We start from the raw sequence: 19853 nt of genomic DNA on the forward strand, positions 1-19853 counted from the left end.
AAAGCCGATTAATTTAGATTCGATTTAGTTGTAGTAGTTTGTTTCTTCGACTCCGATGTCCCTTGGGGTGTTTCGTGAAACTAATCATTGGAACGAGTTCAGTGCATAGAAACGATAGAAAGATCCGCGATCGATAATACGTTTTAGTGAAAGATACTCGAGATGACTATTTTAGATTCGAACACGACTTTCTTAAGGAAAGGTTGACTGTAAATAATCACGTGAGCACCGAGAAAACCTAGTTCTATCTATTCTATGTACTGAATTCGATCTTCGTATATTCGCCACATTTTGCGGAACACCTTCAATATTTATCTATAGGAAAATTTATCTATATAAAAAATAATGAATCAATCGCTGTACAAAGGGAAATTTAATGAAATTAGAGGTAGCCAGAAACACGAATAGATTAGAATAGTATCTGTTTCTGAGTCTCTTAGAAGAATCGAGCATTTGTCTCGATGATAGAACCACAGATACTAGTCTTCTTCATACTTCTAGAAACTAACTTATAATATTCGCCAAACAAAAAAAAAAAATCGTGCTTCGGCGTAGAATCCTCTCTTCGTGAATTGTACAAAATAAAAAAGGATCTGCTAATAATTGTAATTTTAACACGCACGATTCGATCGTCGAACGCTTTGGACGAATCTATGAAATTCAAATTAGAAAATATTGTAAGTGAGAGAGAGAAAGAGAAAGAGAAAGAGAGAGGAAGACAAGCCAAATATGCGAGGTAGAACGTCAAAATTTCAAATTGGAAAGAGCACAGTCGACTAATTCGCCCCATTTGTGCCCACGTTTCATTTTTACGTTCTCCTTTTTCGTTGATCCGCGTACGTTCTCGAGTGCTAGCGGGTAAATCGCATTGTAAAATAATCCAATACGATCGATACGCACCGTAACGTTATACATATATAAATATATGATTCTACTCTAATTATTATTAAAGGCAGTACCGTAAACGGGATTTTTAAAGTGAATCTAGATGACTACAGGACTTACGTAAACGACACATCTTTACGAGCAACATATCCTAGCGTACTAGGCGGCGTCGTGGCCAAGTTCAGCTCGAAATCCTCGTAGATCCTTCGCTGACGAGATATTTGCGATTCGTCTACGCGACAACGCACATTTCCGCTCTCTTATTCCGGAAACTCTTTGGTGTCGTCCTTGCGCAATATGCCGGGGACACATGAAAAACGCGTGGTGCCGAATACACCTTCGAGGCCAGCACCTTCGAGGATTTCGAGCACGACCCATGGCCATCTTCTTTTTTCGAATTATCGCGAGGCAAAGACAGAAAGAGAATGACAAGTGAGAAAAAGAAGATAAGAAGAAAATTAACAAGTAAGGGATGTTCCATGACATTAGGGCGTTATTACGGTAATAAGTCTAACTTCTTAGAGTCGTGAATGAGTGAATGATATTATGAAGAGACGATATGTGTCCGTGTATCGTGTGCTGAATGAGCGTGATGATGCTTTTGCACCTCGTCGAATCGCCGCGACAAAAACAGACGATAGAGAGTTCTCGGACGTATTTGTTTCTAGAGACAAAACGAGAATAACTTGAGCGATTAAGTTGATTAGAGGATAGAATGTGAATGGAAATGCGCGCGATTCGATGATATACAAAATGGAGGGACGATAGAGATAACGTTTCGACAAACGGGGATACGAGATAAAAACAGAAAACGTGGATAAAAAAAAAAAAAAAAGAAAAGAAAGAATGAAATTTAATACAAACTAGAGAACATCGTAAAAAGAGCTAAATGCCACCTGTTTTTTCGCTTTTCTCGCAGTGTAAACGGATTCGCAACGGGAGACGCGTGCGAATCGTCATTTGGTTTCCGGCTGCGAATCCAACTCCGGAGGAAATAAAAAGAATAACGCTAAAGCGAGCGTAAACGACTTTTTGCGCCAAGAAAAATGCAGAAGAGTTGAGCGTTAGCATATTCACGCATCCGCGGAACACACATTTACACGCGATGGAAATTCGACGACGAGGAAGTAATCTATGAATCTGCAGGAAAAGAAAGCAAAAAAGCAAAAAAAAAAAAAATAAATTAATTAAATAAATAAGAATTAATTATAACGAAACTTCAGGTACATGAAGTAACAAAAAAATATATACAAAAAAAAAAACATGTCGAGAGAACAAGGATACGGTCAACTCGAAAACTTTAGTTGCAAAATACTGATAGGAGTACACGGGGTGTCTTACGGAACACCTTTATCATTGTCTGATTTGATGATATTTTGTAAGTCTGGACCAGTTGTTAGGTTCTTATTACTCCCATAGCGACTTCTTATGGCGTATTTTCTCTGTATATTGTCAATGTTTATTATTAAATATTTTTCAAATAAAACTCACCGTCTTCCATTCTGTTACATCCGCCCTTGACATTAACCCTGTTGCGCTCTTTGCAGCGATCTTATCTCTCTATTCTCAACTATGAAGATAAGATGAAAGATAAAATCGTCATTGGCATGTTTCATCTCACGTTCCACAATTTTATGCATAGAACTCGTCTCTTTCTATTTGTACAAACAAAATATCGAGATCGAGCTATGAAAATTGCAGGTACGCGTCAGGGTTAACTCACTACACCTTAGCTATTTATAGAGCAAAAGAGACACGAGAAAAAATTCGATACCTGTAAACTACAGTGTAAACGTTCTATCTTACTCAAAACAAGAAAAAATAAAACAGAAAAAATTCGATACCTGTAAACTACAGTGTAAACGTTCTATCTTACTCAAAACAAGAAAATAAAAAAACAGAATTTTCCGTAAGAATTTACCTTCGATTAAGCGAATAGAAACACAAAAGATAACGAGTTACTGTTTCCAAAATGCTCTTAGAATCTTTTCTTCGTTGGTGTCTCGTTGTCGTTAAATTCTCACGGTTCTGACATCGCGACGTGCCTCGATATGAGAACAGAGTTAGAGGGCCAAGAAGCCGAGTCCGAAAGAATCCGCTTTTCTAGGACGCGCTTACGTTTCCGGTGAAAGACGAGTTCGCCATCAGGGCCGAGATCTTTTTTTCGTCAGTGACTCATCGCGCACATGGAATTACCATTCGCTCTGTGTGTTCAACGTTCGCCTCTCTGATCTGTCAGTAAGCCGCGGACCGTCAACCAGAAAGCACGCGTGCTTCTCTGCGGAAACGATCAACGCGCACGTGCGTGACCAGGGATACCGATTCGAGGCCGACAAGTGGTTCCTGGCCCTTTAGAATTCGAGCATTCGATGAATACTCGCGCTGAGAGCGAAGGTGCATCCTTAAGCTCTGTATACGCTACAGATTTCTTAATTTGTCTCGTTCTTTTTTTTATTATGTTATTCTCAATCGTGAGGCGAGAAGTTGAATAATTGGAAGATCTTTGCAAATTAGTTCAAGGATTATCAATATCATAATTTGTTAACGCTATTCGCATCGAAGATCAAGTTTTACACAAGCTTGCAATTCTCGCACTTATTTTCTTTTCGATATTCTTGTGAGATTATTGTAGGATCGCGTGTTTGAAAGGTTTCTTAAACATTAGACGAGAAGATAATAATATTAGAATTTTGTAAAACCACTGTTCGAGAGAATATTCGAGGGCGAAAGTGTGGAACTCCTTAAGCCTGGAATTTTTGAATTTGACTTTCTTGTTGTTCTCGTTGCCAGTTGAGAACTTGTAAATTGATTACTAATATTATTCGAAGATGTGTCGAAATCGAGGACGCACTATAGCGCTACTCGTATATAAATATAATTAAGATTCTTGGACTTGGTTTACAATTGTTATTCTTAGATGTTAGCTATAGATATAAATTACTAAAAAAAAGTGACACAAATCAAACGACATGAAAAACGGCTTCCAATCATAATATTTGCAATGTTTGAATAGTTCCTTGGAACTAAGAGGTGATTATTGAAATTTATTGACAGAGGTTTCGTAACGGATATATCTTAATGACAAGCATTATACGCGTTGCTTTAATGCAACATCGTTTTAGCTTTAGGAAATATAAAATAATTCAAATACCAATCGTTACGTTCGTGAGTAAGGAAGTTATATCGAAGAAATTTTTTTTCTAGCGTATACTAAACTTACAGCATGCACGTCATTCGATTTCACTCGCTACTCAACATTTTTCTCTATTAATAGCAATTCTTTCTCCATTGCATGAAAATCATAATAAAATATATAGCGACTGCGTCTCTCTTTCATTCAAAGAATTCATTAATCGCGAAAAAATACAAACGACACTTTTACCAACGTTTTACGTAACACGAACAACATTCGATACTTTTAACGTCTGATATTATGCATAATAAACGAGACTATATAAAAATATAGCCATGGAACGCAAATTTTCCCCGGAAAAATTAAATCAAGGCCTAGCACGAGAAATTGAATTATGAAAATCTCACTCCTAACGAAAATAAACGAGTCGTCGTATATTACGAGCGCGTAGTTCCCAAACTATCGAATACATAACTCTCGATAAAGAATGAGAAATAAAAATATCATATCTAGCGGAGGAACAAATATTAAGAACACGTAACTCTGGCACAGAAATAACAAGAATGATTCTTCAGATGACGTACGAATTCATCCGATAGAATACTAATCATTTGCACATACACTGGCAATCGTAACCGCAGGTATCAGCGTATCTGCTGATATTTCAAACAAATTCAATGTTTTCACCGCTTCTAATTTCTAATTGCCTTATTACGAAGCTGGCGTTACTGGTATTCGATTTATATGTTTCGCGTAATATAAAACATTAAACGAAATAAAATCCGTTAGAATTTTCCAACGAACGTAACGAGTAGGTGTCTCGATGTTTATAAACGATGCATTTCATACGTCGATCGTCACGGTACAAAAATCGATCACCTAAGAATTCCACCTGGAAAAAGTGAATCTGAAAAGCGAAGCTTTCAAATCTTCATCGATACAGCGATTCACAATCGTCGTTCTACGAACGAACGAACGTTCTCTATTGGAAGGCTAAAGCGAAGGCTCGGTTTCGGAAGCGATCGTAGTAACAGAACGTAAATCATCGGTAACATAACAGAAAACGCGTGGTAGTGGAGTCACCGTATAAATTATGGTAACGAGTCGCGTCGAAAAATTCCAGTTGCGAGACACGTAAGTGTTGTTACTTTACTTTGGAACTTAGCATATCGCCGACTGGCATCCGTGAATTTCAATTAATCGCTTATTTAATGAACGCGTCGATAAGAACGTTTACCTGTAAGCGCGAGTCCACTTCGCATCTCTTTTGCATTTTTCTCGTAAGGATAAGACACGGCGAAACAAATCCTTACAAACTGTACGTTTCGCGGTTTATCGAATTAGTAACGAGCGATCGACGTTTCTTTTCTTTTTTTTTTCTTTTTTTTTTCTTTTCTTGCCTCGTGGCATGAATGGATGTTGAAATTTTTGGTCGACGAGGCGTCGCCTTGAGACTAATGGTCTCTTTGCATGGGCTTCTCGTTAATACGAAACACGCCACGGAAGTTTCAAGTACTAATTTAAACCATTAAGGGGCAAGTCTTTTCGTGAGGTCACTGTTAAACGCAATTCAATTTAGAGAATCTTCTGGCACGAGTATAATAAAAGAATTTGTTCCGCTATCTTCCTGCAGTGCAACCAAATTTTATTAACCCTCAATGGCTCGTGATCGTTTAGCTGCAGATGCATACTGATTAGAGCTTGGAAAATGATATAAATATCGAGACACAATTGGTAAAATATATATTTTATCGATATATTGTCGTATACTCTAAAAAATAAAATTTAGTAAATTGTATACTTTGCTATATGTAAATTTGAGGAAATTCAAATGGCACAAAGATATATAACGTAATACGATTCAAATGTTATCAGATTTAGGAAAGTCTTTCGACTGTCAACGAAAAAGGGATTGGCTTACTAAATGTTTGGGACATTGTAAGGAATCCATCTTACAAAACAGCAATAAAACTACCGTGTATCTTTTGTCAAAGCATTACAAAATTATCAAGAATTATTTTTAGATTCTCCTTTAGATTCCGGTAGCTTTATCAACTTTTTATTTTCATAAAAGACACAGCGGCTCAAAATACAAGTTTAACTGGAGTTCACGCGAGGAAGCACTCGACTCGAACGCATTTTTATCGGACGCATCGAGAGTTATCCGAGCGTAAGATATTTTCGGTGAGTATAAAGGTCTGTCGAAAAACAAAGCGCGTTTGAAAGCCTGTGGACCGGAAGCTAGAACAGTTTCCAGCAAACCCATTTATCGTTGCGTCACAGTAGAAATAATGAAAACATGTTATTCTTAGTGATTGCAAAATGCATTCAATCGAAGTTACGCAAACCGTTTTTGACTATAAAACGTGTAGCCAAAGACGAAATAGACGGATTATACGAAACTGAATTAAGTAAACCACGTAGGAAGAATGCCAACGTAGAAAAATATAACGACAGGAAGAGAATATCGAAGCGTAAAAGACTTACAATATTTTTGCGATAAAAATTAATACAAAATAGTAACAACTGTTTTATACTTTTGCTTAATTAAAACAGTTAAACAATTAAACAATTAAAGCTCGTCCAAGTGTTTTTATCAGAGTGAAAAATATTCTTTTATCAGAAAAAGAAAGATTCGTACACATATACTTTACGTATACGTATATTTTTGTACGCACAAATCGTTCGAAATTAAAAAAAGTAAAACGGTAGAAAGAAAGCAGATACTCGTTGTTTGCGTATCAAAAAATATAAATAATTAAAGAATTATATAACGACAATGTTTTTAAGCAGATTGTAAATTGAAGAAAAAGAAACGGTAGAGAAAGAACAAATATTCTTCTTTATGTCTCAAAGAATATAGAAAGATAATATTTTTAGGCAAATATCAAGAACGATGTGTCCAGATATCACACGCAAATACCGTTTCCTAAAACACCATTAAAATGGACTTTTGCAAGAGTTACAAATTTCTACAAATCCTACCAAAACCCGTGAGACGCGTCGAATGGTCCTGGCGAACGGAAAATGGTACCTGCGTCCGGTTCATCGAGGATGATTCCAACGAGGATGATTCCATCGAGAATTGCCTCGTGGAACTCGTCAATATCTGCGTTCCAGCCATCGCGATCATCCTTGCGCTGATCACCTTTCTCAGATGTAAATACAGGAAACAACCAAAGTAAGTTGACGAAAGGAAAAACAAGACTGAATCGAGATTTCATTTTCACCATAGAGAGATGAATTACGATCCATTCGCTTCGATCATTGAGATTTATCTCGATTTAACGAGAGCAGTTGAGAGCAAGAAGAGGCTTCCTTCGAAACTTTTTGTTCCACTCGCTTCGAAATTTTCTCTTCGAAAGTTACCTGCCTCGAAATGTTCGTTTCAGAATTCACTTACTTCGAAAGTAATTTTACATCGTTTAACGGATGTCCGATAACAGAAGGCACGGTTTATTTGTACATTATTTCACAGTCTCTGGTACAGCGCTGGACAATGGCGATCGAATGTGATGTTCGTCGAAATTTTCATTTCAAAGCTTGCTTGCTTCGAAAGTAACTTTGCATCGTTTAACAGAAGTCTGATAACAGAAAGCAAGGTTTATTTGTACATTATTTCACAGTCACTGATACAACGCTTGATAATAACGATCGAAAGATACTCCTCGAGCGATAAGATTTGGCTATTCATAGGAGGAATGGTATTTGCTTCGGTTGAAACGGGATATCTTTAGTTTCAGAAAAACGTGTATCGAATGTTTAATTTCAAAAGGCGAGGCTAGAAGCTGCAGCTTAGCTCACACCAATTGAAGCAACATTCAATTAAACGAAATGTTTCACGTTTGGGATGTCCCATGATTCATATGGGACCATGTTCCCATTCGAACAATTTGCTTCAATTAATGTGGTGAAATTTTATCGAGCCTGTTAATTTCTTCGCCTTTGCTTGACCCTTTTTACGTGGAATTATTCGTTGCTTTATTTATTGCTTTTTCGGCGATGGTTGATCATTCGCTGTAATTAAAAAAATTCTTCTTTGGAAAAAAACAACTGGTAAAATTTAAAGATTAGAATGCTTTACTGTGTAATTGGTTCTCTTCTGAAGAATATTGCCGGATATTTGCCCATGTCAAACATCTGTAACACTCCACCACGTTCCTGGAACGAGCTTACATCCACAAACTTTCATCTGTTTTCCATGCCACGCTCGTCACTTCCACCGTTCCTCGTTCTATAAATCAAAAATGTGACAGATATACAAGATTTCGGAATTTCTTGCTACCACATATCCAGTAATCTCTTTTAATGTCTTATTTGTCAACTAACTTGCCTAAACCGTGTTAACAGTATGATAAAACGAGGAAGAGCGTCAAATAATTTGAAAGATAATTATTTCTTTGTCCTCAAGATTTCTCATGTTTCTGGTACAAGATAACAAAAATATATACTTTCTTTTTTTCTAGAATTAAGATTAAGCTTAGAAAAATTACTTTTCGTCGATTATTAACAATAGAACATTTTTTCGGATGATCTTGTAATAAAACTTGTGATCAGTTTTACCAAATACAAATACATCTTTCGTTTAATTAATTAATAACTTTCAAAAGGTCACCAAATTCACGAAAAGCATAAAGCGCAAAGAAGAGACGGAGAACGTACGAAAAACGCAAGTCATAATCCCAAATGAAAACATCAAAGTTGTCGTTAACCGCGTAGAATAGCGAGAAGCGCGGATTAAATGGATCAACAGAAGACCCAGATTAATTACCAGAATAATTCATAACACGTGCTGTTGCAGGGTTTTCGAATACCTACGTGTACACTCTTTCCTGGTTTGCGTCACGTTGCCCGTTCCAGGAATCTTAATGCAGCTGAATGAGATGGCTTTTGTCCTTGTTCGTTCGCTGAAAAATCAATAGCAATTCCTCGTTGCCTTCTTAACCCTTACGGACTATCGCGCTTCAAATTTCACCCCGTGTGAATCTTGTTTTAGCGTTATCATTCTGTGATAAAGTCAGGGAAAGACGCATAATATTTGTGTAACATTTTAAAAACATTTTTCGGTGTAAAATCTTGGAACAGTCGTATATTTAAATAAAAGTCGAACTATAGAAAGACGAAATAATGTTTAATGCAGAAATTGTCTGAAATTCTAAAGAAAGTCCACCGGAGTGGTTGGATCGAAAACCTAGAAATAGAGAGACGAGTCGCGGAGTATAAATTTATTGGCCCAGGAGCAAAGTCGATAAACTTCTAGAAGCTCTGATGTGAGAAAAATTACGATATCCGTTTAACGAAGGTGGTAATTACGTGGTAATTAGTTGCGTGCTTGATTTTCTTCGCGTTCCACTTGACTTAGATTGATTTCGTACGGAAATTGAACCAATACAGGATGGTTGTGCTTCCTGCTTTATTTTCTAGAAGGAAGAATCATTTTCTTGTAATTGGAGGTTTGTCGGAGATCGATTGATCTGATATAAATGTATTCAAAGCTCGTAGGCAAGTTGTAAGTTATATTTAAGTACTTTAACGTAGGATAATAACTATGAATCACGAGTTTCAGTGAAAATATTACAATTTCTCCGTGTCATTATCAAGCAAGAAATAATGAAATTTAAATTCCATCCGATGCCTGGTAAAGGATGTATTCTTTTTTAATATTCTTTTTATTTAGAGATTGCAGAGGACTCCTACCATTTCATACAACTAGAACACTGTTGTGCATGACAGTGTTGGCGGTGCTTTTTGTCGAACTTTGCGAGTCGTTGCTTACGTCGATTTCTTTCTCGTTGATTCTGATGATCGTAGCCATTCTCTACTGTTGGATCATTCATCGGAGGACCGAGGTTAGAGATGCTTGTGGTACTGCCCTCTCTGCTGGAATCTTCGTCGCGATTAGCTTATCGCGAGCATGGAAATTTATGTGTCTCTCTAGGTCAGTTACACTCGTTATTCATTTATTAGAAAAATTATTATTTAATAAGAATTTTGAAATTAACAAATATTGCTCTTTATTATTTTTAATGAATTTGCGATTTTTGGAAATAATTGCCGAATACATACAGATATGGTCTGTCCATGATACACGTTCGACTCACAACCACAACGTTCACCGCCATTACCTGTGGGCTCTTAGCCGTTTTGGACTCTTACACGTTCTATCTTATGGTAAGTTGCTTAATGATCCAATTACTATTAATTCTAGGTTGTTATCGTTTGAAGATTTCTTGCGCGATCAAGGGAGGATTTATTTTAACTACTATATATCCACTTCGGCTATTAGATACGTAGTTTATAAGCCTGCTAGTTCTTACTGCAAGCATCGCGAATTAGCGACACAGCGTTACAACCTTATCGAAGAGAGCCAGCTACTCCCGGCACCAAGTGCAAACATTTGTTTTACATTTACTCAGCTTGTTTGAATAATAATGTTTATTATCGCAGCCTGAAGAGGCAGAGCTTATCGAGTGGTAATGCGAACTTTTCTTCCTCGACGCTGCGAACTAGATCGCAAAAATAGAACCGTCCCGTCTATTCGATATTCAATTTCCAGGAAATTAAATAAAATGTCGCTTCGCGGAAAGTGCACGAATGTTTCGACAACCGGTGTACACGTTGCGGCGTACAGAAATAGTTAAACTGTATCTAAACTAATTGCGAGTCGATGCAAGTTCTTAGCCAAATCTCAGAAATAAAGAATAATAAAATAACATAAATAAAGAAACAATACAATAGAAGGATAACGCTTACAGTGGAATAAAATCAAATTCTAATCTCTTCTGTTCTCCCCCTTATAATACAACCATCGATCGCTGATGCTGCACTAGCTTCGTACAACAGAACAAAATAAATAAAAAGTAACATAAATCCAGGAAAAGACAAGAAAATTGAAAGAAAATTGAAGGATCATTCTATTTTGCAAGAATACAATCACTTCCATTCGCTGTAATGCAACTATCCATCATTGAAGTTCCACTAATGCCACTATACATCAACCTCTTCCTCAAGCTTCGTTCGGTAGAATTGAAAACATATTTCACGTCTAACTATAGTCGCGTTAAGAATGGTTCCGTTTGAGCCGTAAGTGGTCTTCCGATAACAGGTAAGGCGGTACTCTGCGTTTGCTCCAAATATATTTCGCGTGTGCACGCCGACTCCTTGACCCAGTAAAAACAAGCGGGTTGGAGCATGCAAATAGCCCGGTATCTTGAAGTGCCGCCGCGAATAAGTCAACTTTCGATATTCGTTCCGTCTAGACAAGAAGGAAGAGAAGGTATTTGATCGAGCGAGGAGAACGACGAAGAACAGCGTACAAACACGCGGACGTGCCGTTTCTCAATAGAATCACCTTCCATTGGGTGATCGACCTGCTGTGCAAGGGATACAGTACGCCGTTGGAGAACCACGACCTTGGAGAACTTCCCGAGGAGGAGACTACTAGGAGACAGTTTGACAAGTTTCGTGAAGTTTACGAGAAACATAGGGTAATCTTTGAATATAAAAAAAATATTTTCTAATCGGTAGGACCGGAGAAAAAAAACGGTACAGGATACCAAATTTTAATGAAATATTCTAATATTAGTTGGAAGAGTTTCATGGATAAATGACACGAGTAGCAAAATTTGTATCTTAACTACAGAGTATGCGTTACAAATTGTAATTTACATTATATTTATATTTAATCATAAAAATCGAGATGATTCGGAGTATTTGGTTGTTTCCGTAGGAGAGAAACGAGAAACTACATCTTTGGAGATGTTACTGGAAAAGAATATGGTACCCGTTTGCCATTGGAGGATTACTTAAAATACTGGGAGACGCTACAAGCCTTGTCGGACCGATGTCTATTTCTAAAATTCTGAATTACGTCTCTGCTTCTCAAAATGGGACAATAAATCGAAACTCTATGGTATCTAACATTGTTCGATAGCATTTCACCTAAAAGAATTAAATAGAAAATACAACGATCGAAAAGATTAAACAGAGAATTAATCAAAGACACTATGGAATATTTCAGGGTGCCATGACATTTCCTGAAATCTTGCAAAATGGCTATTTTTTATGCCTGTTGGTGTTTTTCTTTTCTTTATTACAAAGCACTCTAAGCCAGGCCTCCACTCATATCCTTTGCGTTGAAGGGATCCGCCTGAAGAACGCACTTCAGGTACACTTGAAACTCGAAAATAGCAACCATCGAAAACCATCAAGAGAATTGAATTAAAATTACAGGCGCTGCTATACGATAAAGCCTTGCGTTTATGCTCTTGGAGCATCGACGAAGAGGATAATCCGACAGACAAGGAGAAAGAACAGAATAAATGTCAGCAATCTGCTGATATTGGAACCTTAACTAACCTAATATCTGAGGATGCTTACAATGTGATGAGCTTTTTCTGGATTGGACACTATACCTGGGCAATTCCATTAAAAGTGAAAGAATAAATAATTAACGATAATTAGATATTTATATCTTATAGCTAATAACGATTTGAAATTTTAAATATCGATTTTAGATCAGCGCTATAGTTTTTCTTCTTTACACAAAATTGGGAATAAGTGCAATTATCGGTGCATTCTGTTGCATATTGATAGTGACGCCACTACAATTGGTGCTTGGCAAGAAAATGTCGGAAAATTCTAAATTGGTCGGCGTAAGTCGATACTTGTAATTTCTCTTAAATACCTAATAATGGAAAGACAGTTTTAGGACCGACAATATTTTTATCTTTAGAAAAGCAGCGACGCTAGATTACGTCTGGTTAACGAAATCTTCCAAGGAATAAGATTAGTGAAGCTCAGAGCCTGGGAAAATATTTTCGAGGAGAAAATAAGAAAAACGAGAAACGATGAGCTAAAAATGCTGGACAAGGATTCTTTCTATTGGACCCTTATAAGTAAGTTCGGCTTCTCGATCAAAGAAAAGAATTTTGTTTCGAAATAACGTTGTTAATTGAAACGTGGATTGTTGATAATTAGACTTTCTCACGCATGCTTCATCGGTACTGACGACACTTTTCACTTTTGCCGCTTATTTCTGGCTGGAAGAGAAAAGTCTCGAGGCTGGAAATGTTTTTGCAAGCTTAGCTCTATTCTCACAGCTCACAGTGCCCCTTCTCATTTTTCCTGTGATGATACCTATCATTATTAACGCTATGGTAAGCAAATTCTTTCAACTGTTATTGTATTCTTCTTAATAAATACTTTAATTCAAGATTTCTATAGATTTCAACAAACAGAATAGAGGAGTTTCTCCAACTTCCGGAGATCGACAATGTCTTGCCTAATCTTAACGATGCAAAGTCAGAAGTGGCCGAAAATACATCATCGCTGGCCAATTCTATCGAAGAGAGCACTGTAAGTATCTTTGAAATAGAACGATAATACTTGAAATATGCTTGAAATATACTAACCGAGAAGCCGTGAAAAATATATCGACGCTCTGAGTGTATTTTTTATTCGAGTAATTAAGTTATTATGACATTTTTATTTCTTTTCTAAATATAAAAAGAACAAAACTCTTTAAGAAAAATTATAGTTACTAATTCAAACGTAGTTTATATTAAACAGTTAAAACTAAGATCCTCGACAGTGTCATTTTGTCCCGTGGTTTACGAAAAACCTGCCAATTGCAAAATATCTTTATATCTTTAATATTATAAAATATTAGGAACTAGATACTACGAAATATTGCAAAATATGAATTTCTATTCGTGTCAATTAAATATTTCTTCAGATAGAAACAATGAAAACGCACAACACTCCCAATTTTGGATCGTTGGATAACATCAAAGAAGACGAAGAAGATGGACAATCTTCTGACTTGGCGGATTACACGATGGACATAAATTCATCGGTGGACACCGTGTTTGAGAAGGATCCGGAGATTCCGGTGCTTACAATGAAGCGCTGCGGATTTTCTTGGGGCACCGATGAAAGTCTGTTATCCGTATCTGATCTTAGTTTTCCACGTGGTAAGGTTAATTAGATGCAGATCCACTGTAGCAATTATCAATCGCTTGCAGCTACGCGAAATCTAAAAAACCACGTACTACTGTCACTTTTAGGTCAGCTGACTATAATTGTTGGAAAGACAGGAAGTGGAAAGACTTCTTTACTATTAGGAATGTTAGGAGAGATCCAGAGGACAACAGGATCGATTCAATGGGCTAAGTAAGTCAGAGATCTCCTTGTTATTTAGAATTTTTCTATATTATAATTGTAAACGAACTATTGTAAAATAGAGGGGTGAAGGTTGCGTATGTGGCTCAGAAACCCTGGCTCCAGAACGCCAGTTTGAGGGACAATGTTCTTTTTGGATCACCGTACAAATTGAGAAGGTACAGGAATGTATTGAAGGCTTGCGCTCTGCAACCGGATGTCGATATACTTCCGGGTCGCGATTTCACGCGGATAGGTGAGAAAGGGATCAATTTGAGCGGAGGCCAGAAACAGAGAGTAACTATAGCCAGAGCGCTGTACAACGACGCGGACGTTATAATAATGGTTAGCTAGTTTCTAAACTAAACATTTTATTTCTTAAATAAAAAATAGTACGTTGAAATAATTGGATTTAAATAAAAGATTCAAATACTAATATTTCCAGGATGACCCGTTGTCCGCGCTGGATCATCAAGTTGCACAGCAGATCTTCGATCAAGGAATCCGGAAGCTGCTGCTGAGGAGCGGACGCACGGTGATTATGGTTACTCACCGACTAGAATTGTTATCAACTGCTCATCAAGTATGTCTCAGTCAGGCAATGTACTCTTACACTGTTCAAAACAATAGTTAATGTAGGTAATGCTACACTAAGTTATGAGCAGTGTATGATAAACTGAAATTGTTCAAGAAAAGGCGCAATAGATAAATGATCGTGTGGTTAAGGTTGTCGTGATGGACGGATGTCGTATTCGAGTAGTGGGCACGAAATCAGCGATCGAAGATGCTGATCCAGAATTAGCGATCGAGTGGAGGAAAACAGCAACGAATAAAAACGAAGGAGATCGTGCTGATAGAACTGCGAAAGACAAGTGGGCCTTGATGAAATTAGTATCCAGAATCGGTGTGAGTGCGACAAACAAACGACTTGGCGATGGATCCTGGACCACTGATCAAGATGCCCATGTGGTAGACTTTGCAATTAATAATTGTATTATCGTCGTATTGCACGTTTTCTCTTCCCTTTTCTTTTCTCTTTTTTGTTTTGATCGATGAACTTAAAAATTTCGTTTCACCAGAATCCTCCAGCTTTTGTCCCGTTAAGAATGAGAAGAACTACCCTTGGCGGATCGAGATACTTAGCCCACGATCTGACAGATCTTCCAGTGCCCTCTGAAGAATGGAACATCGGGAAAAAAAGATTTAAATTCCATCGAAACGCTGTCAGATCGAGCAGTCTTCAACCTCAAAGACAACCACCCCCTGTTCTACGACAGAGCAGCACTCCAACCATTCTCGAAAGTCAATACGCTGTTCCTAGGTACGCTAATGAAATTTTGATAGACTGTTTTTTTTTCTCGCATAATATAAAAATCAGTTTATTTTAGAAAAAGGAATAACACTTTTGACAACGGACAACGAAACGGCGTTTTCAGGCAAATATTTTCTGGCGCGTGAGTCGAATAGCTATTTTTAAATTCTTATAACGATTTGAAATGGATGAATCTTATTTTTGAAATCTTCTGTAGAATTATCAGTCCACGTCCCGATGAATTGACATTAAATAGAGACAAAGGCGTGCTACGAAAATTAATACCTTCTAACTCTAACAGACAAATACAATACACTGTTAAAAAGTACGAAAGGAATGAATTTATACTATTTCTTATATGCAACAATATCTCTTTTTATGAATAATTTTTATCCATTTAGAATTAATCAAGAACAGGAGAATGATCATTTTCCCGTTAAACGATTGCTATCGATAGAGTCCACAGGAACTAATGAACCCGATGAACTTGAAGGAAGTTAGTACACTTTATAAAGAAGCTACTACTGATAAGTAATATCGAAAAAGAGTACAAAAAAGCTAGTTCTTTTTTTCTCTCTCTCTCTCTCTAGACGACTATAATACAGAGGAACAAGAAGAAGAATTTCAATATGAAGATAGAAGTGGAATAGTCACAAGAATGATCCTTTGCGATTACACAAAAGCTGGAGGCTGGATACCAGGCCTAATTTACATAGGAGTAGCAATTTTCTGCCAGGTTCTGAGAGTTTATATCGATCTCTGGCTGAGTCAATGGACAGACGAAGACAATATAAACTTCAATCAAGAAAACCGAAATGTAACTGCGTAAAATAATTTTCTTCGTGATTTACGATTCGGTTATTGAACATTACGATGGATAAGGAATCCGTTCAGACTGTGCTTTATTTTATTTCAGACGGTGTTCTATTTCAAAGTTTACATCATTCTTTCCCTTGTCTTTATACTCTTGTCTTTCGTATGCAATGCAACTGGTCAGTGGACAGGAGCCAGAGCGAGAAGAAAATTACACGAGGAAGCCGTGTCCAGGCTTCTTAGAGTACCGATGTCGTTCTTCGATTGTAATCCTGTGGGAAAAATTTTGAACAGATTCAGCGCCGATACAGGCGTCATCGATAAGGTGAATAATCGATAAAAAATTAGTTGATTCGTGGTTATTAATGAAATGCACAGTTATTTATCTTTTGTTTGTTTCTTTTTTAAGAAAATATCTATGTCGATCCAAAGACTGACATTCTTTGTCTTGCTCTGTGGTTCAGCGATACTAGTAAACGTCATCGTATCACCGTGGTTCTTCATTGCTGCTATACCCACGTGTGCAGCTTATTATATCGTTCAAAAGTTTTATAGATGCAGTGCGAAACATTTTCAACGATTAGACGGCAGGTACGGTACATATTTTTGTAAGTGGTATTTTGTTTTCTGCGAATATTTTCTACAAACTTTTCCTTAGCTTTTTTAAACCTTCGTAGATTAACATAGGAAACTCTCCGCAATTTTGTTCGAGACGAATCGTTATTCTTCCTTGAAAAATCTTTTAAAACGTTTGATTTCAAAACTGATTGTGCAATGTGATAGAGACTTCGATGAGTGTCCCAAGAACAGTAAAAAATGTATTTGTGAGCATAAACTTGCACCACACAATTTGCAAAAATATACTTGTCCAATTGATCAAATATCTTTTAGCGAATTTAAAAAAAACATTTTTGCCTTTTTAAATCCTGTGTTCATCTAAAAATCTCAATTATTCGTTTCTAGTACCCGATGGCCAATTACAACGCATTTTTCTGAGACACTTCGCGGTCTAGCAACATTACGTGCTTCCAAACAAGAGAATCGCTTCATGGAACAGGCTATGAAGTGCTTAGATGTTAACACGAACGCGTTTCTCCTGCTGAATTCCAGTAGCCGGTGGCTCGGCATTGCTCTAGTGAGAAAACTTGCAAAGCTTCTAGAATTATTTTTACAGTTTGCCAGTTCGGCTATTGTATCTTTATCATAAATTTTAATATTTAGGATTATCTGGGTGCTGTTATAGTAGGATCTGCGACACTTGCCGTCTTAATTTCCGCAGAATTGTATCCAGATCGCGTTACACCTGCTCTAGTTGGTCTGGCGATTAATTACACCCTCTTAGTGCCAATTTACTTAAATTGGGTAGTGAAGTTCACAGCGGAGACCGAAATGTATCTTGGTAGCGTTGCACGTATCTCTACTTACAGATATGCTCCTACTGAAAACTATCAACAAAATGGTACTTTAATGGTTGTTTCGTTATAAGAACCAAATGAATTATTAATATATTTTCAATATTTTCTACGTTTTCTGGAATATTTTATACGATATTTTCTAGACTTCCACGTATCTGATAGTTGGCCAGGTAAAGGTGAGATTATTTTTGAAAATGTTTCTCTGAGATACGTTTCACAAAGAGAACCAGTGATCTCGAATCTATCCTTGAAGATTACGCCAGGCCAAAAGGTAAAAATTACAAAGAATTACAAAATTCTAGGTTTTCATAGATATTTCTCGCAGATTGGAATTTGCGGAAGAACCGGAAGTGGTAAGTCGTCCACAGTAATGGCGCTGTTTCGACTATTGGAGATTACTCAGGGACGTATATCGATCGATGGCACAGACGTTCGTCAAGTTCCTCTGGAAATTCTTCGTTCGAGACTCTCAGCGATTCCTCAGGATGTGATCATGTTCAGTGGTACCATTAGGTATTTTATACTTTTTTTTTTTTTTTATAATAGAGAACGTCTTTTGAAAGCGACAATAAAATACGAATATTATTTCCTCCAGAGAGAATTTGGATCCTCTATCGGAACACGAAGATCTGGAACTGTGGAATGCTTTGGAAGTAGCACAAATTAAGGATATTATTGCCTCTCATCCTGAAGGTCTTAGTAAGTGAATTTCTAATTCCAAACACAAAGTTCAATTTTATATTTAAAAATATTTGCTGATAAATTTCCTTTTTCTCGTACCTGATGATCAAAAAGTTACAACATTCGTAACAATATAAGTCTTCAAATCGAACAGACTAAGATAAAAGGATAAAATGAAAACTTCTGTTAATAAATCGATATTTACGTTAAAGCTCTAGTCAGTGGTGCAATTTTTCACTAAATATTTTTAATAATACAATTCTTTAGAAAATAAATAAGAATACAATTTCTCGAAACAGATTTCGAAGTGAAAGAAGGAGGTGAGAACTTTTCTTCCGGTCAGCTGCAGCTGCTCTGTATGGCACGAGCAATCCTGCGGAAGTCTTCGATCGTCGTCCTCGACGAAGCAACCAGCGCTCTCGACGCCGTTACTGAAAAGAATCTCTTGAAAGAAGTTTCAACTGCTTTCAGGAACAGAACAGTGATTGCTATCGCGGTAACTTCGCTTTAACTCTCAACGTCCTTTATATCCACGAAGGAAAATGACCGTAACAACTTCGTCCCCTGTTAATTACGTTTGATACTTTACTTTTCAGCATCGTGTGTCAGCGTTATTGGATTGCGATCGAGTAATCGTGTTCCACGATGGTAAAATCGTCGAAGATGGACTACCAGCAGACTTAATGCAACGGCAAGGTGGATTCTTCGCGAATATGTTGAAGTCCAATGAAGAGAATGAAACGACTAATTGTTGAAAAAGCACACGTGCATAAAAGAACGATGATAAAGGTCGATAAAATTGAAAGACTGGGACAGAGGAACGTATCTAACCATGTTTCGTCACAAAGTATTTATTTTTGATACGAATGATAAATGTAGAGTATCGTAGTGATATAGAAATTTCTGAAATATTTTTGTAAATACGAAGATGCATTCGAATGATCGTTGATCGATCTGAAATACATTTCACTGTTATTCGCATTGCATAGATAACAAAGCTGCGTTGCATATAAAAATCATTCATAGATAAAATATATAATAATATATTTTAAAAACCTTTTCTTTAAATCCGTATATTATTAACAAAGGAAATGAAAAAATAATTCTACCATACAATTGTGTATATTTTTATACCTTCGCTCTAAAAATATCTCATCCCCGAAATTTCTCAATCACCAGAAAACTCGTTCGCGTACATGTTTCTAACGTCGATCGGAAAGCAAGAGAAAAGAATCGATCAAAGGAAAGAATCTTAGGCCAATTAATTCGCTCGATCCATCGTGCATATATTAATGGAATGCGCCTATCTCCTAATCAGATCGAACGTGTTGATGCAAATGTACTTTCTCGGGCTATTTCGGTGGTATCGGGTTTTCCGCTCGAATCATGCCATATTCACGTATACTCGAATACATAATCACTGGCGGCATATATTACGTGCGGATAAGGTGGC

The 19853-nt window shown here is 37.0% G+C and overlaps 1 protein-coding gene across 9 annotated transcripts; it reads left to right on the top strand.

Moving 5' to 3' along the window:
• The first annotated feature begins 2907 nt into the window (after nt 1–2907).
• Sur (Sulfonylurea receptor) lies at nt 2908–19455 on the top strand. 9 transcript variants are annotated; one of them, XM_069113637.1, is made up of 33 exons: nt 2910–3279; nt 5894–5956; nt 6043–6202; nt 6899–7199; nt 9696–9956; nt 10087–10189; nt 11278–11505; nt 11748–11930; nt 12039–12185; nt 12251–12451; nt 12535–12672; nt 12753–12915; nt 12998–13176; nt 13244–13375; nt 13755–13992; nt 14086–14191; nt 14263–14524; nt 14625–14762; nt 14906–15148; nt 15259–15500; nt 15568–15633; nt 15709–15816; nt 15893–15987; nt 16082–16308; nt 16408–16629; nt 16714–16895; nt 17268–17439; nt 17526–17763; nt 17863–17990; nt 18045–18232; nt 18315–18418; nt 18700–18896; nt 18997–19455. In XM_069113637.1, the coding sequence occupies exons 4-33, from the start codon at nt 6964–6966 to the stop codon at nt 19153–19155; spliced, it is 5286 nt and encodes a 1761-aa protein (XP_068969738.1). In that variant the 5' UTR covers nt 2910–3279; nt 5894–5956; nt 6043–6202; nt 6899–6963; the 3' UTR covers nt 19156–19455. The 9 variants fall into 9 exon arrangements, with proteins under 9 accessions (XP_068969745.1, XP_068969744.1, XP_068969738.1 ...); XM_069113639.1 differs by lacking the exon at nt 2910–3279 and adding an exon at nt 3718–3915; XM_069113638.1 differs by lacking the exon at nt 5894–5956.
• The last annotated feature ends 398 nt before the right edge of the window (nt 19456–19853 follow it).

Source organism: Bombus flavifrons, chromosome 5 (assembly GCF_040668555.2).
Source record: "Bombus flavifrons isolate JBK064 chromosome 5, iyBomFlav1_principal, whole genome shotgun sequence".
Lineage (NCBI taxonomy): Eukaryota > Metazoa > Arthropoda > Insecta > Hymenoptera > Apidae > Bombus > Bombus flavifrons.

Bases quoted from the DNA above. Each gene is read 5' to 3' on its own strand.
- Sur (XM_069113643.1), top strand. From the start codon at position 6,964: ATGGACTTTTGCAAGAGTTACAAATTTCTACAAATCCTACCAAAACCC. The intron at 12,452-12,534 runs GTGAAAGAATAA...TATCGATTTTAG, and splicing joins CCTGGGCAATTCCATTAAAA to ATCAGCGCTATAGTTTTTCT. The intron at 15,149-15,258 runs GTAGACTTTGCA...TCGTTTCACCAG, and splicing joins CTGATCAAGATGCCCATGTG to AATCCTCCAGCTTTTGTCCC.